This window comes from Colletotrichum orchidophilum (genome assembly GCF_001831195.1).
Source record: "Colletotrichum orchidophilum strain IMI 309357 chromosome Unknown Scaffold_35.1, whole genome shotgun sequence".
Lineage (NCBI taxonomy): Eukaryota > Fungi > Ascomycota > Sordariomycetes > Glomerellales > Glomerellaceae > Colletotrichum > Colletotrichum orchidophilum.
This window is the reverse complement of record NW_019172991.1, coordinates 123,163-148,043: the sequence shown is the minus strand read 5'-3', so window position 1 is coordinate 148,043 and position 24,881 is coordinate 123,163. Positions and strand designations below refer to the sequence as shown.

The following is a 24,881-nucleotide window of genomic DNA, read 5'->3' as shown; positions in this document are numbered from 1 at the left end:
CCGCCGAAGTCGACTTGACCTACTATCCACTTGCCCATCAAGGGAAGCTTACCCACCAACTGATTCGCTTCCAAGCGCAAAAAGGCGAACCGCGGTGCGGTGCGGTTGCGGGACTCAAGAATTCAACAAGTATCCAAGTACAGTACATGGCGCGCTAAGGTGGTACAAAGACGGGGGCTGCGACTGTGAGTAAGCTCCCCCTGGCTCCCGTGCTGCTTTGACAAACCCCGCCGGGATGCACTAAACGCGGTACGTCGACCTGATCTCAGGCTAAGTATCTTTTTGGCTTTTTGCCGTCTCGTCTGGCCCGGTCTTTGTACGGTACTCCCCCCTCCTTCACTCCAGCGCCCTCGCGCGCACCACGCTGCCATACCTGCCTGTGTATCCCTACCCTACCTTATCCCATTCACCCCATCCACACATGTGTCGGGTCCGTACCCATACCTCTCCGTCTGCACCCCTACCTAGAGGTGAGGTACATCAGTGCTTCGTCATTACTAAATACCCCAATCCATCCGTCCCGGATTCCGCCCAGCATCTCTTTCCAAAACCTCCCCAACTCGCTCTTCTGCCTTTTTGCTTGCTAACTTTGGTTTCCTGCTGTAGAGGCTTTCCTATCTCCGTCTACTCTACATCTCTCATCCAAAGAACATCCATAGTCGAGCCAGCTTCATCACCAACATCACACGCCATGGCCGATCTTACCTCCGCCGCAGCGTATGTCACCCCGCCTTCCTGCCCCACCAAGATTCCCTTCCGCATTGATTTGCGACTCCGGAGGTTCGCTCAGTATCGCCGACCTTCTTGGATTCGACAATCTCTGTTGTCCTATAATGGCAATGGCATCATTCAACTTTTCTCGGTGCGGGTTTGGCTGACAATAGCGCTATGTCCACAGTTCTATGGAGCTCAAGGAGAACACCGTCATTGTGGTTCTCGGTGCTTCCGGAGATTTGGCAAAGAAGAAGACTGTACGCGACTGAGCTCCTTCGCCGCCTGACGATCTGCTGACGCTTCTGTAGTACCCTGCTCTCTTCGGTCTGGTATGAGCTTCTCGACCGCATTGATATGCCTCTCCGCGGATTTGGTGAGCTAACCCGGAGCGAATAGTACCGAAACCAGTTCCTTCCCAAGGACATCAAGATTGTCGGATATGCACGGACAAAGATGGACCATGAGGAATACATACGCCGCATCAGATCCTACATGAAGACACCCACAAAGGAGATTGAGCAGCAGCTCAACGACTTCTGCGACCTCTGCACCTACGTTTCTGGCCAATACGACAAGGACGAGTCCTTCCTGAACCTGACCAGGCATCTCGAGGAACTCGAGCAGGGCAAGCCTGAGACTCACCGTCTCTTCTACATGGCACTTCCCCCCAGTGTCTTTACCATTGTCTCCCAGCACCTGAAGAAATGTTGCTACCCTACCAAGGGCATTGCGCGCGTTGTCGTAAGTGTCGTCCAAACTTCGTCATTCTGTGCGGATTGGCTAACATGATAATGTCTGTAGATTGAGAAGCCCTTCGGCAAGGACCTCGCCAGCTCCCGGGAGCTGCAAAAGTCCCTTGAGCCTGACTGGAAGGAAGATGAGCTCTACCGCATTGACCACTACCTCGGCAAGGAGATGGTCAAGAATATCCTTATCCTCCGCTTTGGTAACTCCTTCTTCGGCTCTACCTGGAACAGGCAGAACATCGACAACGTTCAGATCACCTTCAAGGAGCCTTTTGGCACTGAAGGTCGCGGCGGTTACTTCGACGAGTTTGGCATCATTCGCGATGTTATGCAAAACCACTTGCTCCAGGTCCTCACCCTGCTCGCCATGGAGCGCCCCATTTCCTTCGCCTCCGAGGACATTCGTGACGAGAAGGTGCGCGTTCTTCGCGCCATGCCCGCCATCGAGCCCAAGAACGTTATTATCGGACAATACGGCAAGTCTTTGGACGGCAGCAAGCCCTCGTATAAGGAAGACGATACCGTCCCCAAGGACTCCAGATGTCCCACCTTCTGCGCCCTCGTGGCTTACATCAAGAACGAGCGCTGGGATGGCGTTCCCTTCATCATGAAGGCCGGCAAGGCTCTCAACGAACAGAAGACTGAGATCCGCATCCAGTTCAAGGACGTCACCTCGGGTATATTTAAGGACATTCCCCGCAACGAGCTTGTCATGCGCATTCAGCCCAACGAGAGTGTCTATGTTAAGATGAACTCCAAGCTGCCTGGTCTCAGCATGCAGACTGTTGTTACCGAGCTTGACTTGACTTACCGCCGCCGCTTCTCTGACCTCAAGATCCCTGAGGCCTACGAATCATTGATTCTGGACTGCTTGAAGGGCGATCACTCCAACTTCGTCCGTGACGACGAACTGGATGCCAGCTGGAGAATCTTCACCCCTCTGTTGCACTACCTGGACGATAACAAGGAGATTATCCCCATGGAGTACCCCTATGGCAAGTTCTCGAACCGTGTAAATCGTGTTATCAATCTTCTGACCAATTCTTAGGATCTCGCGGTCCCGCTGTCCTCGACGACTTCACGTCCTCCTATGGTTACAAGTTCAGTGATGCGGCTGGATATCAGTGGCCTACTACCTCTGCTCAAGCTGCCCCGAACAAGTTGTGAGTTACACGATGTGCGCGCCTGAGCGTAGCTACCATACATAGAAGAATTGATTCTAAAGGACGTCTACAAGTAGCTGAGCAAAACCTCCACCCCCATCACACCAACTACAAAAGACCACGTTCGGCCAATGCAATCGCGGCATCCCCTGCGCCGCCTTGAGCGCGCGCAACGTATTATAACCATCGAAGGGAGGGAATAGATTTCAAAGAAGACTACATAAACAATGGAAGCCAGAGGGAACACCTACGGGTCGATGCTGGTAGGATGATGGACATTTCTTCGCTTTGCTTGGCTGTTTCGGAGAGGATAGAAAATGAACGAGATTCACGTTTCTAATGACCAATGTCTTACATTACCGGAATTTGCTTCGATTTACGAGCTCTCTCGCAAGAAAGGGAATCAAACCAAGACACGTTTGCCCTCGGCAGAATCGGGGTAATGAGGTGCAACGACCCTGCCCAAGTTGCAGGCCGCAGCCGTTTTCGATCCCCATGTTCCTACGTCAAAAATGTTTCACAAAATCGGTCTCCAAAGGTGAAAGTTATCATTGGCTCCTTGATACCTGCGTGGGAGGCGGGTGCGCTCGACAGAGGCCAATTATGCTAGTGGAGGGGCCTTCCTAAGTTGAAGACATTATTCTAATCGATATCTCAATGACTAGAGGAAATCTAACATCAATCACCTTCATCAAACGAAGGGGGGGGGCAAAGGCACTTTGACATTCATATATTGATTATTAAATTCATTGACGGCTATCCACCTAGCAGAGGGCCCCGTAGGAACGCACCCCCTCCCTCGTAGGTATCTGGATAGGTAGCTGGAAACGATCGACCAAGGATGCATGCTTCGAATGAATGACTAAGGTATCCAGGTATCTAAGTACCTCGAGTGTCGGAGCTTCTAGGTACCTTAGGTAAGGTAGGTACAAGGTCCCTACCTAAGGTATTTGTGTTGTGTTGATAAGATAAGGTTAACCTGCTAAACGCCTTACGGTTAGGTAAGGTAGGTAGTCTGCGGTTTGGACTTGGACCCCATCGCTGTCTCATTGGCGAAGATCACATGACACGCCCATCCGGACGAACAGCAAGGACAGTCGACTGTTGGCGCCTGTAGGCAGTACAAGAAAAATGCAGAAGGCTCGGGTTGCACCGTAACCGACCTATCTTAGTTCCGCCCTGGTCGTATGCCTGGCTGCATCATTTCACTATCGCATCACCACTTGCCCGATTGCCTGGTAGTCAACCACTCGACTCTGTTTGCGCGCCCCGACTGCCACGACTCTTCCGAGATCCATAATCCATAACTTCTCAACTTGCGAATTGCTTTCGAAGGGAATCAGCGATCCAATCTCGACACCGATTACACGTTCCCCCAATCGACGCTAGGTCCGTTCCTCCATTTGATTACGATCTCATCGCGTTTATACGACACCACGCTTGCGCCTGTCAAATACGAAATCACGACCAACAAAGCCTAACTACGTGTATCGCGACCCTCTTTGAAACTACGGTTTCTTAGTGGATGCGATTGCGCTACGTTGCCGGCTTGCGCATCCGGCGCCGATGACTGAATCCTGTCTGACACTCACCTCGGATCGGGACCAGCATTTGATTATTCTCCGTTGCTCATCCGACACGGTTTCTCGAAGTATCGGTATCCAGTATTTTGTTTACCAAGAAAGAAAAAAAGACATATTTTGGGGGGCCGGTCGTGACGCAGGCAACGAGGCAGGAAGTGCCCTCCCCTGATGCCTGGACTCGTCAACATGGAGAATGGAGGTTTGAACGGCACACACCCAAACCATGACAGAAACCTGAAAGTCAACGGCATCAATGGTGGAGCGATGGAGGGACAGCCAAATAAGGGCAAGGCACCGGCCGATACTCCTGCGTCCGGCAGCATGGCGAATGGCCTCTCCGGTGGAAACGTCCAGCACGACTCCCAAGGCAAGCAACAATCGCAAGTGTCGACCGGGCTGACATTACAGCAAAAGCCGAGGATGAACGACCTGCCCGAGGAGATTGTGCACATCACCCAGGGGTACATTCCTCTATCGACGATCGTGTCGCGACTCGCGCAACACACTCACGAAGAGCTACAGAAGACGATCATGGATATGGCAGCCATCAAATGGGCACCTCCTGCTGTGAACGGAAACACACCCCACGGCAGCGACGCGCCTGACGATATGTCGGAAGGGAACAAGAGAAGGAAGATGCTCATGCTCAAGTTTGCACAAGATGCGCATTCCAAATGGGTCAAGGCCCTCGTCATCACGGACTGGAGTAAGAATGCGGAGGCTGTCAGCAAGCTTATCGACATCAAGGCGCACATTGACTCGAAGCGCATGCTATACGACTACTCCCAGGACTTATTGATTGACCTGAAGCTTTCGCTTATTGGCGCCCGACTTCCCAACCCAGACTTGAAGACTGCTTTGCAGGTTTTGACGACTGGTGAAGCATCATGGGTTCCAGAGGTATGTTTTGCAAGTTGCGCCAGGGCGCAGATAGAAGCTGACATGTCACAGCCTGGGTATATTCCATCGCCGCCGTTGACAGCAGAAGAACAATTGAAATGGATTGACGACCTCAACACGATGCTTTCTCTTCGCCTGAACCTGGACGATTACGACAAAATACCACATCAGTTCAAGAACTACACCATACAGTCTGGCAGAGTCACTTTCATAGTGAAGGGCGAGTTCGAAGTGGACCTGACAATCGCCGACGAGGACTTTAACAAACAATTCTGGTTCATTGACTTCCGATTCGCCTTTTCACCCTCATCAACCAAGCTCTCTGACGCGCTGGTGTCATTCCTCGAGGGACAAGTCAACGAAATCCTTGGAAAGGAGGGCCTCGAGGGATGCTACCGATTCCTACACGAATTCGTGCTCACACACAAGATCAGCGAGCTCAGGAGACAAGCCATCGAGCTGAGTCGAAGCACATGGACCGGCACATTGATGGTTGAACCTTTAAACAGAGCCTTGGCCCTGCAATACTGGACCACTCGATACGGACCTAACGGACCAAAGAGCTGGGTCATGATTGCCGTGAATAGTGCGAGGAAGACGAATGGGCAGACTAATTCGAAGCACTCCAGCCGCTTGGTCGCACGCTGGTATCGGGACAACAAGGAAGTCAAAGATCTTTTCCTGCCATTTGACGTGGACAACTTGTGCGCCGAAAACCTGCTCAAGACCGCAGTCGCCAGGCACGTTGAACACATTCTCTCGTCTATCCACACCAAGCTGCTATCATATCCTCGGTTCGTCAACAGGGAGTCCTCATTGAATATGACGATTTCTCAAACGGAACCGATGGAGTCATCACTGAGCATGCAACTAGGCTCTCGGGACAATGTCACACTCATAATACAACCCGTTACTGGGTTCGCCGCTATCAAGCCTCACACGAAATACTCACTAACGGGAGAAAGTCGCCTCAATTACGGCGGCAAGGACCCTGCAGAGGTCGGAGTTACCTGCCTTGAAAATATCAGGTGGGGCTACGTCATTGAAGAGTGCCAGCGCAGAGGACGAAGTGTGGGTTGGAAGACTTGCAAGAGTCCGCTTGGTGGCGAAGACATCAAGCAAATCGTACGGACCCGTGAGGCGTTCCAAACTATTTTCCTGCAGCGTCAAAGCCTGGACCAGAGCTGGTTCGTCATGGTTTCCTTGAGCTTGAGTGGCGATGAATGGTGGCTGCTTGATATGTAAGTTTGACCCTCATGAAAAGCGCGCTTGGTTAGCGATACTGATGATTATAGTGACCGCAGTACACCAACGCGTCCGATCAAGTTCCGCACCAAAATGTCACTTACTCGAGGGCAACCCGACCTGGATGACTCCTTCTGGTCTAACCTGACACTTTTCGTTACTGGCATCATTTCACACGCTACTGACTTGGAACACCTGCATAGAGGCAAGGTCCAATACTTAACAAAGGAGTCCACCAACTATGCGCTACCGCAACAAGTACGGCTTCCATCTCTTCTCATCAAGTTATCGCAGATCTTGAGGTCACCAGAAACTGGCGCACAGGATGGCTCCAAAGACGTCTCCAGGCAGTCGGGCAAACAAGATTCATCTTGGGCGCAGGATCAGGTCGAGGTGAAGTTCAAGGGACTTCAGACTCGGCCTACGATCGCCCAAGGTCAAGATGGCAAAGGTTCCTCAGCTGTCGATACAATCGAGAACGCCGAGCTAAATACGGTTGTCGACGCTATTGTCCGAGTCAAAGATAAGGCCAAATTTGCGCTCCTGAGGGGGCGTATCGACCGAGACGTCTCCTTCAGTCCCAGGAAAGGCGAGTTCATATTCCGCATACGCCAGTCGGTTGGGCAACCTATACTTGAGACTTTGACAGCCCATGTCAAGTCCATTGATCGCCTTGTAGGCTTCCTCGAGGCCATGAGCAAAGCAAGAGGTTCTCTCAAGTGCGAGAGAGTCGGTCTTCGACAGGTGGTTTTCACGTACGGTGATGTCGCGATGCCAGGCGAGAGCGACCAGGCTCAGAAACCGAGACGCTGGAGGGTATCCCTCGACTTGGTCAAGAGTGATATCAGAATGTCTTTGGAAAAAGGGAACCCGCACGGGAGAGTTCTCGATTTACTCACGGCTTTGGTAAATACTCAGGACGGACTCAAAGCCTTGATCTTTTACATGCCGATACTATTACCCGTTCTGAGAAGCCTCGAGAGTATTGAGTCGAAATGGGAACCCCTCGAAACAACCAACCAAGGACGCGTCGAAGTCTTTACTAGGTCTGTTGACTGGATCGCTCTTCGTTACACCCTTCCTAGTCCGACAGGCCAATCTCGGGTTTTAGTATTGGAGGTTCGAAGCAAGATGCGGCGCAATGAGATGTGGTGGAACTTCACCCGCGCAACACAGGGTTCAGTTGCTGCCGACGAGGAGTTTAACAAGATCCTAAGGGGAATCTGGGAATCTCACGGCGATGGCTGGAGGGGTCTGAGAAGTGGCGCAGCTTCGAGGCCTGGCCTTAGCACCATGGAGTTGCTCACGAAGCTCGACGACGCTGTGCGAGCGTACGCTGTGACTGGTGACGTTGGCAACGCACCATCAACCGAGGGGCAGCCGACGCAAAGCAGTGGAACAATTTCAACCAATCAGTCGTTTGGCACGCAACCAAAAAGCGTGAGCCAGGGGAACAAGAAGACCGGTGGAGGAAGTAAGCAAGCGCCCTTGGTGCTCGATTGAATCCCCGCAGACGAAAGATAGAATTGAGGAAGAGGGACAAGGATAGAGAAGTGACGTCGACAAGGGGCAGGCTTACAGCCCATGAGCGTGCATAACCTAGCCAGAAAGCGGGTTGGATGCCATGTGTTTCTTTTATCTTCTTCTTCGATTCACCATCATTATTAGTGACGGCGTGATACCACGGGACGGGTATATGACACTTCGAAAGCCAGGCGGATGGAGCACGCGTTATCGTGCCAGTAGAGAAAAGCCAGCCGGCCATGACCGGTAGATGGTCACAAAGATACCTCAAAATAACAGTAAATTTGTCGATGTGAGTACGTGTCTCGCGTAGCGTGATGTTTGTGGTCCAGTCCCGGTTTAAGAAATACGTAGTTCCCATCGTCGATAGCCTTGACAACTAGTCTTTGACGAACACGGGTTGAGATTATATACAATTACAGACCTCACAAGTCAACGAGGGTTTTTTCTATATCCAGGGTTTTTTTCTTTCTCCGATGTTGAATAGTGCACGAGCAACGTATGATACAGTAACATCTTCACATATGGCAACAGGTTTTGCTCGTAGCGCACGTCTTATCAGCGGACGTAGTTCCTCCATCCGATCGTCTCCTCGATATCACGCCCGATATGGCGCAGTCCAGTCCGAGAGGTTTCGAACAGCTCCAACTTGGACCACTCGAACTGCGCGAGACCCGTGTCGCCCACGTGGGCCTGCGCGGACTGCGCAATGTGCACCGCCATATCGTAGCCGGCGCGGATGGCGCCCGTGACGCCAATATTCGTGTACGAGCCGCCCGCGACGGCGAGCTGGCCACCGAAAGCGTCTTGCAGCTCGTAGCTCGCACGGCCCATTTGTTCCCAGTGGCCGACGTGGTGCTGCGGGATGCAGTCCTTTGCGAGGTGGGCCATGGCGAAGGCGGGTTGGGTTTTGGGGATGCCGAGGTGGCGCTCGAGGACGGATTTGGCCATCTCGATGCCTTCTTGCTCAGTGGGGTACGAGCCCGCGGGGAGGTCGTTCCAGTAGTGACCGCCCATGAGGACGAAAAATTTGGTGCCCTCTGGCTCGTCGGGGGCGCAGGGGACGACGTCCGAGTCGAAGAAGACGCCGAGGAGGCCTTCGAGGTTGGAGTCGGTTGCGCGAGGCACGAGGTAGCCGACGCCCGGATGGGAGGCGTTGAGGTTAGGCTGCGGGTACCACAAGTTTACGGCCATGATGGAGACGTTGGGCGAGCTTGCGAGGGAGGGTAAGGCGTCATTTGTCACGGCATGGAGGGCCTTGCTTGTAGTGGTGGAAACCACCTTGTCGTATGATGTCGGGGAGGCCGACTTGGGTGATGAGAGCTAGGGCGGGCAGCATGTTAATTGAGCGGCGGTTCCGGAGGGGGGGGAAGGAAGGCAGGCCCTGGAGCCCAACGAAAAACTCACCAGAACTTTGGAGCCTTTGCAATCATACTCGAGGCCGGTGACGGGTTCGCCCATCTTGATCGTGACGTTCTTCCTCTTCCTCAGGCGCTCCGCAATAGTATTCGGCAGACTGCTCATGCCCTTCTCGAAGAAGACGAGCTGGTCCTTCTGAGCACTCTTCAAGTAGCCGCGCAGCTCCGGATCGACGCCCAACGTATGCAGCAATCCGACCTCGCTCCGTGGAAACAAGATCCAGTCCTCCTTGCTGGCCGGCATGTTAAAGAAGCGGTGCCACGGCCCAGGCATGAAGCTGCGCATGCTCAGCTTGTCCGCGTCGCCGCCCCAGATCCCGTGGATCATGGCCGACGCCAGGTTGTCCGTCAGCTCGGGGCGTCCGACATAGCGAGCGATGAAGTCGCTGACTGACATGTCGGACGGCCGATGCTCCTGGCGGGCCTGTGAGCGGCGCCACATGACGTTCAGGAAGCCCGGGATGATGCCTTTGAAGGCGGCCTCGCGGAAGACGTTGCGCGGGTGTATCTCGACGAGATGGTCCGGGTAGTAGATGTACCGGGGCGGGGACTTGATGCCTAGGTATTCGCCTTGCATTTCGAGGTCTCTGATCTGTTTGGAAAAGAGCACTTCTCTTAGCACACGAAGGGCACAATAGGTCTTCGCAGCATTGAGAGACTACTAACCAGATCAAAGAGCACGAGGTCGTCAAATTTCCATGTATCCTTGCCCATACCGCGCAGCGTCCTCGGCCCGCGCTCGAAGCGCACATTATTCTTCTTGCCATTGACCTCGACCTCGACCTCCTGCGTGTCGATCCACCCGCCCAACCGGTTCCCTGCCTCGTACACGGTGATGTTGGACGTCTCGGGGAGCAGCTTGGCCAGGTAGTGCGCGGTCGTCAGGCCCGCGATGCCACCACCGATGACGGCGACATCAGTCGGTACCTGTACGTTCTTTGTGAAGATTGGTTCCGCTTCTTTGCTGGATTGCCGCGGTGGTGCCCGTTGCTGTTTTCCGACGGCGGTGGACGTCGAGAAGGATCGCGCCGGCACGAGGGCACTTCTGCCGCAGGCTCCGAGGGCTGCGCTGCAGAAGCGCTGGGAGTGGTAGGATCTCAGTAGAGCCATGAATGCATCGTCGGCTCTCCGGAATACCATTGGGCAAGTTTCAATGGTTTGGAAGAGAGAGAGAGAGAGAGAGAGAGAGAGAACCCTGGCTTGATCGTTGGGAGAGATGTTTGTCTCGCAAAGTGGCGTCACAATATGGACTGGGTTCTTACAGCAAACAATACCGTACCTGGAGCTAGGGGTCAGGGTAGCTTCCGGCCCCACCACCGCGACCCAACATCAATTCCCAATATGGGCAGCTTTCAAATCCTAGCTTCACTCACTTTCCTGCGGTGATCACAGCCAATTGGGTTACAAACTACGTCTGGTTATTTTAAGTCCCCAAAGAGCATATGGCCTGAGACCGGCATGCCCCACCACTTGTATTTCATGTTGCTGCCAAACTAGCTGCTTGATGGATGACGCGCAAGGTGTCAGGGACGAATGAACAACAGAGGACCTAAGGTGAGACTGTAAAAGAGGACAGCATGTTCTGCCGCAAACGCGATCAGCGACCGCATTTTATGGAAGTCCTCTGATCCGTGACATTTCAGCTTGCCCGAAGCCAGGTCTATACTTGAATATGAGAATAATTGCACCCGCAAACGCCCAGAGTGCCAAGTCGCTTTCGGCATACATCATCGTCCAATTATCATACAAGAAGTCGCCGCTCCCATACCACCACGGAGGCCTCTTCTTGAAAGCCTCCTCATGATCCCAAAGTCGAAAGAGTTCACAATGATCCTCCTAGGGTATAACAGATCTGATGCGCGACGCCAATCCGCTTAGCTAGCTTCTCCTTCCATCCACCGCCCGCAGTCCAGTCAGCCTCATTGCCAGAGACAACGCTTCTTGCATTGCGGAAACTTCTTGCGAGAAGCCCACGTTCCTGGAGATTTGCTTTCGGAAAGGCCCCTAGCTAATCACCTCCTGTGCATTGCTCTGCTCTTGATTTACGGCGTTCTCTGACTCGGGAAGAATCACTTCGGCTTGTGCATTTGTGTCGACAAACTGACGTTCACTAACATGGTCGTCTACCCCGTCGGCGGTCCAGACCTTGTCTTTGAAGACACCCTGCTGCCCTTCTTCGTGGGTGTACATGCAGTGAGGATTTTTGCAAGGGTTGAATCGACACTTGACCTTAACATGTGTAAATTTGCAACCCGCAGTCGTACACCCAGCACCGTTGCGGCACAGTGGCATCTCCGGATGTTTGAAGGGGCACCTGGGATTCGTGCAGTTGGGGAAGAATTTGCAGTCTTGCTCGCTCTGATGCGCCAGTCTAGCTGCCGGAGAGGGATGCCGTCCGACACATTTGCGGTTTTTGCATGCGGCACCAAATGTGCATGCATCGTTAATGTCAACCGTGGTGCCGGGTGGTGCCGCGGGAGACTGATGCGCAAACTTGCACTCGCCGTTGGTGCAGCGGAGGTTGTACTTGCAGACAGTCTCGTCTGGGTTGGGCGGTTCGCGCTTCGATTGTGACATTTCAACGTCTTCTCCTTCTCCGCCTTCCGTCATCGCTGAATCTTGCTTGTCTCTGGATTGGTGTTGCCGGTTTCCGAAACCACCGCGAGAGTTTTGAGTGCGATCAAACAAAGACTTCCCACCGCGACGTCCGCCTCGCCCACCGCTTTGGTTCATGAGCTGCTGTTGGAGTTGTGACATCATTTGCGCCTGTTGCTCCATCATCGCCATAAGGTCCATTTGTGATGGCTGTCCTTGCGGCGGCGGCATACTCCAAGCGTTGGCCATAGGGTTCATTCCCGGGGGCCCGCCATGTTGACCGTTCATTCCCGCCATCGCGTTCAGACCAGCTTGGATGTTCACTCCTCGATTATTCATGGGCCGTCCACCTCGTCCCATGCCGCCTCTGGGGCCTGTAGGTGGGCCTCGGGCGTGAGAGTTGATTCTGTCGTTGCCACGGACGCGGTGGAGAACCGAATCGCCGGATCGATCCATGGCCTTGGCCATGTGGCCGAGCATCCGCTTATCGCGACCACCTCGAGGATTGGGACCATTTCGCATAGAACGCGGGCCGGTCGGGCTACGGCGGGTTAGTAAAGTACGGGCTGCCGGGGTAGGTTAGGGAGACAAACGCGTTCAATTCATTGCCGTCACCTGCACCCATATCGGTGTCAAAGTCACCATTCCCTTGAGACATGCCGGTCATGGCATCATTGCCTGAAGTTTGAGTACCGTTGATTTGCGCATCAGTCTGCTCGACCTGTTGAAACAGCCACGCGGCGAATTCCGTGGCGCCAGCATCTTCGGGGCCCAGACCGAGGAGATCAGCTGAGAGTTCGGTAGCGATCTGCTCCTGCGTCCGGCCATTGACGAGCATGAGAATGATGTATTCGACAAGCGCGGCATCGTCGTCGGAGCCCGATGCCCATCCGGCTTCGACCAGCTTGGGCTGAATGGCGGCGCTCAGAGCATCCGCTAGCGGGGTGTTGAGGACGACCTGGACCGTCATGTTGAGTGGCGCCGATATGGCGAAATCGCGCGCAGCTCCGAGTGCAGAAACGAATCGGGGTTCGGTAGGTCTGGAGTTGAGCTGGGAGACGAGACGCGTGGCTTCCGGGGTGAAAAGTCGGCGTCTAAGACGGCACCGGAGACTGTGGTCGACGTGTCAAGGAAGAATGCGCGCAGCCGTTGAAATCGTTTTCGCCGGGGTATATAGGATTCAGATGATGATTCCGGCAAGAGAGTGTTGCTGGTCCACACGAGCAACAGAAGAATGTTGTGTGTGATGGGGGAAGTGAATCGAGGTAAGGCAAGTGAGCCAGAGAACGTTCTTGAGATGACGGAGAATTCAGAGCTGCCCCCACAATAGCGCATTTGATTGGATCCGGATTCTTGTATCACGTGACCTCTTGCTGCAAAGCTAACGTCCAAAGGTTCTTCAAACTGGAGAAGGTTCAGGCGAATTCCAAGTGTGGCTTGACTAATTCAGGGACATTATTCAGCGCAAAGGCGGTGCTGGTCTCCAGCCTCTTTTCCCCAGAAAACATCCGGCTGTCGCACCTCTCACCGCCATCACCTCCAGGCGGGATTTGATGCCACCAAAGATATTGGGTACCTACACTAACAGTCTTTCTTAGAGCCCCCACACGACACCTCTGATGCACTGTTGCGTGGTACCTAGCAGTTGAAACTGATCATGATAAAGGACGTGGATCTTTCTTATTCCTCCCTACCTATTGCGTCTGTGACCGCCGCGAGCTGCATTTCAGGGCTGGACTTTGCATCCGGGTAGTTGATTGATAGTCGAGGTCAGGCTGCAGCGAACGGATGGTGATCAGCACGTAATATCGGCCGAAGAATCCCCCAGAGCCGAAGACTCGTTCGTAGAAGAGATTTTCAGACCTCCCGCCGTCGAGAACCTACCTATTTTTAGATGTCGTCAGGGACCTTTGTGTCTTCTTGCGGCGTGCATCGGATCTACTGGCAGATAAGAATCTTACCCAACGTTGCAGATCCGCGGTTGGAGTGCTGTGCAAGCTTTCACCCTCCACCCTTGGCTCCCTGTCTTGGCTTCCAATGTGCATCTGGTGACCAGCGATGACGGCTATAGTTGCTTCGTCTTCTACTTCTTGTTACACATGAATTGCAGCGCAAGTAATCCCGTCTCCCAAGAATGGAGAAGATCAGAATGTAGCTCTCCGCACCGCCAGCTGAGCGCACTGCGAGATCGAAGCATTTACGAAGAAATACTCTACTACCTAAGGTATGTAATCACGTTTCTTGTTTCCTGGACAAGGGCATTGTGCGGCGTCACGGCGTGCCAGGGTTGATGGAGACAAGCCGCCCTTGAGCCGGAGCTTCTCGTATTCTTGATTGGCCGGTAATTAAAGTTGTTTGGCCAGCGGTGCCGCTCCCCCGCCCCCTGCCGCCATGACGGTTGACTGCCCTGGCTTAGCCTCCTGGGCCCTTGGCCTTTGGGGACTTCTGCCGCGCCTCCTCCTGACCTCCTAGTGTTCGCGGCTCATGACAGGCGGCGTTGATGATTCCAATGCCCGCTCTTACTTCCAGAGTCCCTGTGTTAAAAGTTCGCATTGCTTTGACCTTTAACCAGATAACACCAACCAGCAATCTTCTTGTTCCCATCAACTTCGAGACCTGAAGAGCCTTTGTCAACTGTATCCCTATTGAGCTTGGTTCATCTATCATCTTTGTCGTTTCTCATGTGCTTCTAATTGCATTCGGCTTCCCAAGGGACACTAGTCTATGGGAACAGAAACCTACAGATCGGCCATCCCAACGCCTCCCCTCTTGCAAACCATCGCTTTGCTCATTCTTCTCCGCTCCTCCTGGCTCATTCACCTCCTTAGTCCCCGACGTTAGATTGGCGTCAGAGCACAGCCGCTGCCGTCCATCCTCCGCCCTGCGCCTCAACTCCCGTCAAGGCATATTATCCTTTGTCCGTCGCCACCAGCAACGAATCACAGCCTACCATTTCCCTAGGTTACCAGGAACTGAATACTGGGGGGATCAACGTATTGGATCGTAACATTCATTGGCCCATCCCAGCCCGGCAGGTTGCAGGCAACGTACCGTATAAGATCAATTCGTCAGCCTTCGAAAGTCGAAAAGCTTTTTTCGGTTCATTTGTTCTTCTCAACCGCATGAGATGGACCTAGCCTGAGGATCCCCCTCCACAATCAACCAGCCCCTCCGTCGTCAGCTGTAGCGTGGGTTATCAAGCGGACAGTGAACTCTTCACTCAAGCTCGACGTAACGTAACGTTGCTCCGTGCACCACACTGCCAATTGGTTGGTTGGTCCCCAACCACCATCCACACCACTGGCTGCGCGGTATTCGTGAAGAACAAGGCAACGAAGTCTACAGACAACTGCTGCTGCCGTCTCGTATGTCTTTCTTCTGCAGCTGAGAGTGGACCGGGACGCATCTTTGGTTTGTTTGGTGGCTGAGAAGACATACTCTGCCTTATCTGCGAGAATTGGGGTCGCAGAGACAGCGCGAACACACTACGAAGACCACCGCGCCACCCCTTGGCCTGTTCATATAACGAGCCTCGGCTGTACTCGTTACTTAAACGAGTCTTCTTTTCTTAATCCTTCTCGTATCGGCTTTTCAAATTCTTCAAAATGTTGCCTTCTCTCTTGCTCATATCCCTTTCCCTCGCCGTGAGCCAGGTCAGTGCCGGCATCTGGCCGGCCCCGAGGAAGCTGTCCACTGGCAAAAGTGTTCTGTTTATAAGCCAAACACTGGAAATTACATATAATGGAGGATCTGTACGCTGGCTTCCTTCTTCCGCTTCCACTTACCATGATGAGACACAGGATACTGAGCATTTCTTTAACGTGCAGCTGCCCTACACTTATGGGTACAACCCGGCGACAGGTCCGACCTTTAACAGCAAGGACATTGTGCAAGGCGGTGTGTCGCGCGCCATGAGTGCCATCTTCCAGCAAAACTTTGTGCCCTGGAAATTCTACCCGAAGAACAGCGACTTCGAACCAGACGTGTATGCGGCGGACAAGAAGGCGGTCAAGTCGCTGCAAATCACACAGACTGGCGAAGATAAGCCCAGCACATTCAAACCCGTTGCCGGCGAGGTCGACGAATCGTACGCGCTCAACGTCACGGAGGAAGGCTCGGCTACGCTCGTGGCCAAATCCTCTACCGGCGTCTTGAGAGGGCTTGAGACATTTGTACAGCTCTTTTACCAGCACACATCTGGTACTTCCTGGTATACCACACTGGCACCAGTCTCAATTGAGGATTCTCCAGAGTACTCCCACCGTGGAATCATGATCGATACAGCGCGCAACTTTTTCCCCGTCACAGATGTTCTAAGGGTCATTGATGCCATGTCTTGGAACAAGCTCAACCGGCTCCACATCCACGTTACGGACTCGCAGTCATGGCCGCTTGAAATTCCTGCGATGCCCGACCTAGCCGCCAAAGGAGCCTACCGGAAAGGACTCTCGTACTCCCCCGAGGACTTGACCAAGATCCAGGAATATGCAATCCACCGCGGAATCGAGCCAGTGGTTGAAATTGACATGCCAGGGCACATCGGATCAGTTTCCTTTGCCTACCCGGAGCTGATCGTCGCCTACAATGAGAAGCCGTACACATGGTGGTGCGTGGAGCCGCCTTGCGGTGCCTTCAAGATGAACGACACCAGGGTCGACGACTTCTTGGATAAGCTTTTTGACGATCTCCTGCCGAGACTCGGACCCTACACGGCTTACTTCCACACCGGCGGCGACGAGCTGAACAAGAACGATTCGATGCTCGACGAAGGGATCAGGTCCAACTCGAGTGAAGTCCTGCAGCCGCTCCTGCAAAAGTTCATGGATAAGAACCATGCTAGGATCCGCAAGCACGGGCTCATCCCGTTAGTCTGGGAAGAGATGCCGCTCGATTGGAACATCACCCTCGGCGACGACGTCGTGATCCAGTCGTGGTTGGGGGGCGATTCCGTTAAGACCCTTACCAGCAAAGGCCACAAGGTCATTGACAGCAACTATAATTTCTGGGTAAGTGTCGCGGAATCCTGACCCGGTGTTCGTTTCGCTGATAGGTGTCAATCAGTATTCCGACTGTGGCAGAGGCCACTGGATGAACTTTGACAACGGGGCCGCCTTCGAGGCCTTTTTCCCCTTCAACGACTGGTGCTCGCCGGCCAAGGGTTGGCGCCTCATGTACTCGCACGACCCGCGGGCCAACCTGACCGAGGCGGAAGCCAAGCTGGTCCTCGGCGGGGAAGTGGCAGCGTGGAGCGAGTCCATCGACCCGGTCAGCATCGACGGGATCCTGTGGCCGAGGGCTAGCGCGGCGGGCGAGGTGTTGTGGTCGGGTCGGCGCGACGCCTCGGGCCAGAACAGAAGTCAGTACGACGCGGCGCCGAGGCTGGCCGAGTTCAGGGAGAGGATGGTTGCAAGGGGTGTGAGGTCGGAGCCTGTGCAGATGCCGTTTTGCACGCAGGGCAATGCGACTGAGTGCGGATATCCCATGGTGTGAGGTGATGAAGGGGGAGGTGAAGTTTGGCGAGCTTGTGGCCACTGTCTTCTTTGCGTGGTCGGGTTACTTGGGAGGAGTGCAGTAGAGCCCCTCATACACTTGATGTACCTTTTCTTGTAAATTCTTAGGGCGAGCCGAGTATTAAGCTCGACAAAACAACAGTCCCACAACGAACGATATATTTCCTAGCACGGGCTTGCTAATATGAGAAGCCGGAGTAGGCACGGATGAGATAAGTCTGCACAAAATGCTGCCAAACCCCAGCAATCCCGCAGACGGACCGTTGGGTGTTCGGGGACCGGCCCATTGGACCAAAGGTTCGTCCGGATGTCCTTGCGGAAGTGGGGGGAAAGGCAACAGTATTAGATTTTGGCGACGTCGTTTTCTATGCGAAACGTGTGCTAGCTAAGCTCCCGTTGCACTCCGCATGATCGGATACCTAGTTTGTGGAATGATCTACAGGCTTAGTGAATTAATTAGTAAGGTGGCTTCCAGAAGGTGAGGGGAATGGGGATCCTGGGGTGTGCCGTCCACCTGCTTATGATGTTCTCTCTATTTTACGGATGCGTTGGTAGTTTGTGTTTCTACTTGCATGCGATTATCCATGGATTTGCTCTAGGGATGAGGATCGGGACACGGGGGGGGGGGTTCTTTGCAATCGAACATGTCCACGTAGGAGAGAAAAGTAGGCGCAGAGAATCCCGCTGACTTCCGATGTGACAGGAAGATGCCCGACGTCACCTGCGCTTCGGCAGTGAGAGAGCTGGGAGGATGGCTCCAATTGGAGTCTTGAGAAAGGGCGCAAGGGCGCAAGGGTGCAAGGGTGCGAGCTGGATGCGAGCTGCATTTGCGGGGAGGGGGGAAGGTCGTGTGGGCCGTGGCACTTGCAGGTCGCGACAGCAAGATTCCCTTTCTGGGTATTCAGATCGTGATCGGTGGGTCTGCACTGTGCGGTGTATCTTGGGCGTTGACCACTCCCTACCTCAGCTTACCTTCTGAAGGACTAAAGGTACATTAGTGAGTAGCCCAACATATTATGCCTTCGAGACAAAGACATGTGGTGTCGCGAAGATTGAAATGGTGTCTGTCATCTAATTGCAGTGCTTCAATGGAAACGAGATGAGCATACCACGCTGTCCGCGCTGTCCGCACTGTCCGCGTTGTCTCACTGTCGTAAAAATTGCGACAATGATTCATGTCGAGATGATGTACTACCTATGCGGATGTGAGTCGAGGCCTGAGGCTTATTCGCACTGTGAGTACCTACCTAGCCCAAGTGCCCGTCTCTGACAAAAGATCCAAAATCTCAGGGAAGAAGGGAAAGAGAGGTTCGTGACCTGGGCATCAGGCAGGCATGTCCCTGGCATCTAATACGGATACGCCGCAACCTTTTCGCAACTACTCTCAAGTCCAAAGCAGCTCACCATTGGCTATACATTGCATTCCTTTCCCCAAACCGCAACGTCTTTGGTAGGTGTACTCCGTAATCTGCATCCACCGACCCAACGCGCGTTGGCTGCGCCACGCAGATGCTTCGACAGGGGCCGTGGAGCTTTGGTTTTTTATACAGCAGAACCACGTACACTAGTTCCCCACGATGCCTGTCAACGGGTGTTGAGAGGGGCCCTCCTTCTCTTCAGCTTCTGATCCGGTTCAGATCTGCAAAGTACGAAAAGAGAACACTGACATGGGCTAATGCCAGTTCAAGCCAGTGCCAATTCAGTCCCATGTGGCTGGCTTCATGCCGCCTCCGCCGCTAGCACGCACCAGGTCAAGTGTTTCGGCTTCGGTGGACGGACCAGACGTCGAAGGTGTAAGGATGCCTTTTTTTTGGTTGGTTTTTTGGGACGAGTGGCGGAAAAAGACCCATCACACCGGCCAACCATCGTTCTCTAGTTTGATTGCTACCGCTGCCTGCGGGCTGCCCACAGGCCATCGATGGATGGAGGATGGAGGATGGATGGCCACATCGGGGGGGGGGGAAGTTCCTCCTTAGCATTGTCTTCCATCTCTTCTCACATTCCTCGTCCCTCAACCCCCTCCCACGTTGTCCCCATTGCCTTGCTTGTATCATCCTACACACTGGCTAGTCTGTAGCAGACCTGTACCTACACCGTTCCCGAGGACTTCGTACCCAGGGTTCTCGGGGGGAAGGACAGCAGCGCAGACGGATTAGGGGGAGAAACAACCTATGAACGGTAGACCAATTGGGGAGGAGCAAGTCTCGAACCCATTTGTCCAAGCTTGCTACAAAATGCGTGGTCACTGCTTTCATACAATTTTTAGCTTATTTGATGTCGATACATACTAAATACATCGGATGTTTATGCCTTCTCCTTCCGCCTTCGTCTTCTTTACTGGAGCGGCTTTTCAAGTCATCCCGTTCCTCCGTAACAAGGTATCGATTATTTCATCCGTATCGACACCCATTGAATACAATATAGTCACTGCAAAGTTCTCTGTTGTTGCGCTCTCCACCTTTCCGCATAAAGACACCGACGAGATACCTCGACGGCACACTGCAGGTCCTTTCTCACTCCGTCCTCGAACGTCACCGAGAAACCTATTCACGCCAATTCCTAGAGAGGTTACTCAATCCCGTCCCGCCTATAGGCGATCCTTCATCTGTCGGCTACTAGAGTCCATCTCCAGTCTTTTCATCACCAGGTCTCACCAGGCAGAACATTCCACAAGACACTCTTACCATGGGTCTAGTAGATCATGCCCTCGAGTATCTTACTCTCAAATTCGTCTTGGTCTTCAGCGTAGTGGCCTGGTGGTTATGGGTAGCCGTCAAGCGCTTCGATGAGACCATGCGGCTGAGCCGTCTGGCGCCAGGCACTCGTGGCCAGTCACTCAATGCCCGTTTCCCTGGTGGTAAGTCTAAGCTATCTGCCATGTAACTTTCGCACTTCCCGTTTGGAAGGTCGAAAGGTACACCCAAACCAATGTTTCTGTTCACTCACATTTCCCTCTTCAGGCATCGACTTCATCTTCAAGGCCGTCCGCGGGACAATGACCCACAAGAACGTCGAGTTCTGGGAGGACATGCTCTCCAAGGTCAAGGGCTGGACCGGCGAGAAGAGGATCATGGGCATGCGTATCATCTTCACCGCTGACCCGGAAAACATCAAGGCCATCCTGGCCACCCAGTTTTCCGACTATGGCAAGGGCGAGCCCTTCCACCAGGAGTGGAAGGAATTCCTCGGCGACAGCATCTTCACCACCGACGGCGACCAGTGGCACGCCAGCCGGCAGCTCATCCGGCCCCAGTTCATAAAGGACCGCGTCAGCGACCTGCACTGCTTCGAGTCGCATATCCAGACCTTATTCAAGGCCATTGCCAACGGCGGTGCGCTGGACGGCGAGGATCAGGTGGTCAGCATGGATGCTGTTGACGGCAAGGTTATGGATGTTTCGGACCTCTTCTTCCGCTACACCTTGGATGTGGCCACCGACTTTCTCCTAGGCCAAGACGTGAAGTCGCTTTCGTAAGTTTTCCTGCACAAACTCATGCAGCATTGCAGACTCACACAACTCTCGCAGAACCGTCAAGCAGGAATTCGCCGAGGCCTTCAACGAAGTCCAGCGAGTCCAAAACATCCTCGCCCGCGCGGCCAAGCTCAAGCCTTTTATCCCCCTCTTCTCCTTCAGGGCCGGCCTCAAAGTTATCAATGGGTTTGTCAACAAGTTCATCGAGCGGGCCCTCCGCCTGAGCCCCGAGGAGCTCGCCTCCAAGACAAAATCCGATCAGGGCTACACCTTCCTCCACGAGCTCGCCAGCTTCACCCGCGACCGCAAAGCCCTCCGCGATCAGCTAGTCGCCGTCCTCCTCGCCGGCCGCGACACCACCGCCTCCTCGCTCTCCTGGACGCTCTACGAGCTGGGCCGCCACCCAGAGGTCGTCCGCAAGCTCCGCGCCGAGATCGTCGAGCAGGTCGGCCTCGACCGGGAGCCCACCTACGCCGACCTCAAGAGTATGAAGTACCTCCAGAACGTCATGAACGAGGTCCTGCGCCGGTACCCCGTCGTGCCCTTCAACGTCCGCTTGGCCCTCAAGGACACGACCCTACCCGTGGGTGGCGGGCCCGACGGCACCTTGGCGCTCGCCGTCTGCAAGGACACGCCCATCGGGTACTCGACGCTCCTGATGCAGCGCCGCGAGGACCTTTACCCGCCCGTATCCGAGACCTTTGCGCACCCGGACGAGTTCTCGCCCGAGCGGTGGTTCCACTGGCAGCCGAAGCCCTGGATGTACATCCCCTTCAACGGCGGGCCGCGCATCTGTATCGGACAGCAGTTCGCGCTGACGGAGATGGGTTATACCTTGTGTAGGCTGTTTCAAAAGTTTGAGAGAGTCGAGAGCTACATGGATGCCGTCGACGGCGGGAAGCCGACGCTCAAGGCCGAGATTGTGCTGCAACCCGGCGACGGCGTCAAGATTGCCTTTTGGCGGGCGAAGCAGGGCTAGGTATGGGAGAGTTTGTGTGGGGCGTTGAGAGGTTATATCTCTCTTTTGGCGCGACGATTTAACCCGCGGACCGAAGTGTTCAAATCAGGTGGACAATTTGACATTTACGACAACAAACAACACTATAAACACTCTACACTGCCGGCGTAAAAAGCGCCAGCCGTCTGCTAGGCGCACTGTAGGCGACTAGTGTGGGAGGTTGGGATAAGCATACCTCTTGTGTAACGGACAAACCACACACAGATCCAAGCCACGTCTCTCACCTTGTTCAGTGGCTGAGGGCAACTCACATGATTACAGGCTGAAGGAAACCTGGAAAAGGCTACCTAGGTAAAAGTAAAATAAGCACAACTGGTACCCGTGATATGCGGGCTAAGAAAAGGGCTGAAGTGAGCATTCGCGTTGGTACGGCGTGGCTCCTGATGTATATGGCAAGCTTGGGTGTGGGGAACTGGCGTGACGAAGAGAACATCAAATGACTGCAATTGACGAGGTTAATTCTCAGACAGCAAGATTCACTGGGTGCATAGTTCATTCTGGAGATGTATGTATGTACTAGGCGGTGGCCTTTTCTAGCAAAAGACTTTTTACAGCTAGCCCATCATCTCTTCCATTTGGAGGGGGAAAAAGTGATCCATAACGGTGGTTTATCATTCGAAGGCCAAATCCTACATTCAGGCCCTTTTACTTTCAATAATCAAGCATGCCTAACCTGAGCCCCCAATGCGACGTAAGCCAGGTTTAGTCATGGCCTCTGAGCCCGCTTCAATATGATGACGATGCCAACTAACTCACCTAACCCAATCCCCTAGAGAAACTCATGCAAGACCAAAGCTATACCAATGCGGCAAAAAGACAATAACACAATAAATGGTACCCATACATAAGAAAAAATTCTGTTACCGAGGAACGAGATGAAAAGCTATCAACTCATGCGATGCGGAAACTCTCCTTAATGGCAGCCCCCAGTCTCTGAATCGCCTTGTCCATATCCTGCTCGCTGGCCGATGCAAACGTGGCGCGGAAGAAGAGGTCCTTGAGCGGGGTGTCCTGCTCGGTGCGGAACCACGAGCCCCGGGCGCAGAGGACGCCTTTCTCGATGCACGAGTTGAAGATTTCCTCCTCGACCTCGAGGAGCGGGCGGAGGTTGCCATCCGGGTGGGCGGAGTGGTCGACTTTGAGCCACAACTGTGTGGAAGGGAACGAAGGTGGTTAGTTTTGAAAGCAAATAGTGTAACGCAAAAGATATGGGTGAAATAATGGACTGGAAGAGGAGAACAAGGAGGAGGAGGGCAACTTACAAACATGCCGGCGGCAGGAGGCGTCCAGCTCACAATGTCACGGGGAAGATGCTTCTCGCACGCGGCCAGGAGCCAGTCGCGGCGCTGCGTGTACTCCATGCGCAGGTTGATGAGCCATTGGAGGTACCCCTCGTGTCCCCACGTCTCGTCGAGCAGCTTCCACACGGCGACCTGTGAGAACCCGCTGGGCCCCTGGTTCGCGACCTCGGCGTGGCGGATGAAGCGCTCAATCACCTGCGCCGACGCCGTCACCCAGCCCAAGCGTGACCCGGGAACCAGCACCTTGGAGAAGGAGTCCATGCGGAGCACGCGGCCGTCCGTGTCCATGCTGAGCAGGGAAGGGATCAGGGTGCCCAGGAACTCGGAGACGGAGGACGGGGGCGGGGTCGCGGGTGCGTCGGGGCCGGTGTAGGGTTGCATCTGGAGAAAGTAATAGGGCTCGTCTTCGATAATGTAGAGGTCGTGCTTCTGCGCCACGGTGTAGATTGCCCGCCTCCGGGCCGCGGACTGCGTTGCCCCCGTGGGGTTCTGGCCCGAAGGGACGGTGTACAGCAAGTGAGGCTTTCGGCGGCCGCCGCGTGCCTCGGAATCCCAGTTTGTGAGAATCTCGTCCATGGCCTCCGGGAGCAGGCCCTCAGCGTCAACGGGGACGCCGACGGCCTTGACGCCGAGCGGTGCGATGGTCTCGAGCGCGGTGGAGAAGCTGTACTCCTCCGTCAGGACAGAATCCTTGCGGTCCTTGTCGCAGAACATGCGCAGCGTCTGTTCCAGGGCGCCCGTGCTGCCGACGGTCTGGCAGCACTGCCAATCGGCGTAGGGCGGGTTGTACACGAGCTCGGTGTGCTCTGTGACGAAGCGCATCATCTGGGCGGAGCCTGTGGACTGGGTGTAGTTGAGGGCGATGGAGAGATCGTACTCGGCGTCGGCCTTCTCCCGGACGTCGTATTTCCCGACGGTGAGGGTCTGGCCCGAGGCGATGGTCTCCGCTTCCGAGAAGTGCGGGGCCGTGGGGACCCGGATGGAGAGCTCGGCGAAGGGAAAGTAGGCGCTCGAGGGGAGGCCGCCGCCGAGCGAGATGAGGCCGGGCTTCTTTAGGTGGCGGGCGGCCTGTTTCAGGGAGCAGGGGTGGCGTGAGAGGGACTCTGGCGAGAGGTGATCTGGTGACGTTGTCATTAAGCGGGTGTCGCTTCAAAGGTGTGAGGGCACGCGAGGAGCTTACGGTCCCATCGCTTTGATTTAGGTTTCCCAACTGCCTGCGAGTGAAAGTTAGTGTATTTTGAAATTGAGTGTCTGAATAAAAAGACGGCATACGGGAGCTTTGAACATGTCGCTGTCTGATGCCGCGGCCACGCCCGCTATCAGCTTGCCGGCCTTGGCCCTGCGTGCGCGGACGCCATCGAATGGTGATGGTTGCTGTCGCTTCTCAAAGGTTGCTTTCCTCTCGACCGGAACCGCGTCTGCTACGGATCTGTCACTAGACTTTGAGTGAAATAGGCGCTGAGAGACGGGCTCCCAGCTCACCGGAACGAGCTCCCGGCTCCGAAGCCGGAGATCTGTAAGTCGAGACGTGCGAAGGGCTGCTGATAAGGGATCAGAGGCCCGGCGAACGGAGCCATTGAGGCCACGGCGAGCGGCTCTCGAGTACATGCTTGCAATGCCGAGTGAGTAAAGATGTGTTTCGAAAAGAAGGACGCCAATGTGTTCACTGTAAGAACCAAGTGTGTTGTGAGC

The 24,881-nt window shown here is 54.4% G+C and overlaps 7 protein-coding genes across 7 annotated transcripts; 4 read left to right on the top strand and 3 right to left on the bottom strand.

The window, feature by feature from the left end:
* Positions 1-691: 691 nt before the first annotated feature.
* CORC01_05131 (glucose-6-phosphate dehydrogenase) lies at positions 692-2,627 on the top strand (the record flags this gene model as incomplete). The annotated part of the gene is made up of 6 exons (XM_022616777.1): positions 692-717; positions 899-971; positions 1,023-1,043; positions 1,111-1,455; positions 1,516-2,470; positions 2,509-2,627. The coding sequence occupies 6 exons, from the start codon at positions 692-694 to the stop codon at positions 2,625-2,627; spliced, it is 1,539 nt and encodes a 512-aa protein (XP_022476701.1).
* A 1,765-nt stretch (positions 2,628-4,392) lies between these two features.
* On the top strand, positions 4,393-7,854 carry CORC01_05130 (mediator complex subunit MED14; the record flags this gene model as incomplete). Its single annotated transcript, XM_022616776.1, has 3 exons — positions 4,393-5,106; positions 5,158-6,347; positions 6,402-7,854. The coding sequence occupies 3 exons, from the start codon at positions 4,393-4,395 to the stop codon at positions 7,852-7,854; spliced, it is 3,357 nt and encodes a 1,118-aa protein (XP_022476700.1).
* A 579-nt stretch (positions 7,855-8,433) lies between these two features.
* Positions 8,434-10,403, bottom strand: CORC01_05129 (protoporphyrinogen oxidase; the record flags this gene model as incomplete). The annotated part of the gene is made up of 3 exons (XM_022616775.1): positions 8,434-9,198; positions 9,283-9,885; positions 9,960-10,403. 3 exons carry the CDS (start codon positions 10,401-10,403, stop codon positions 8,434-8,436), a joined length of 1,812 nt encoding a protein of 603 aa, XP_022476699.1.
* An 894-nt stretch (positions 10,404-11,297) lies between these two features.
* Positions 11,298-12,858, bottom strand: CORC01_05128 (uncharacterized protein; the record flags this gene model as incomplete). Its single annotated transcript, XM_022616774.1, has 2 exons — positions 11,298-12,429; positions 12,482-12,858. 2 exons carry the CDS (start codon positions 12,856-12,858, stop codon positions 11,298-11,300), a joined length of 1,509 nt encoding a protein of 502 aa, XP_022476698.1.
* A 2,635-nt stretch (positions 12,859-15,493) lies between these two features.
* On the top strand, positions 15,494-17,378 carry CORC01_05127 (glycosyl hydrolase family 20; the record flags this gene model as incomplete). The annotated part of the gene is made up of 2 exons (XM_022616773.1): positions 15,494-16,894; positions 16,950-17,378. 2 exons carry the CDS (start codon positions 15,494-15,496, stop codon positions 17,376-17,378), a joined length of 1,830 nt encoding a protein of 609 aa, XP_022476697.1.
* A 2,705-nt stretch (positions 17,379-20,083) lies between these two features.
* Positions 20,084-21,849, top strand: CORC01_05126 (cytochrome P450; the record flags this gene model as incomplete). The annotated part of the gene is made up of 3 exons (XM_022616772.1): positions 20,084-20,255; positions 20,359-20,869; positions 20,925-21,849. 3 exons carry the CDS (start codon positions 20,084-20,086, stop codon positions 21,847-21,849), a joined length of 1,608 nt encoding a protein of 535 aa, XP_022476696.1.
* A 930-nt stretch (positions 21,850-22,779) lies between these two features.
* Positions 22,780-24,797, bottom strand: CORC01_05125 (aromatic amino acid aminotransferase; the record flags this gene model as incomplete). Its single annotated transcript, XM_022616771.1, has 4 exons — positions 22,780-23,037; positions 23,151-24,307; positions 24,370-24,403; positions 24,462-24,797. The coding sequence occupies 4 exons, from the start codon at positions 24,795-24,797 to the stop codon at positions 22,780-22,782; spliced, it is 1,785 nt and encodes a 594-aa protein (XP_022476695.1).
* Between the last annotated feature and the right edge of the window lie 84 nt (positions 24,798-24,881).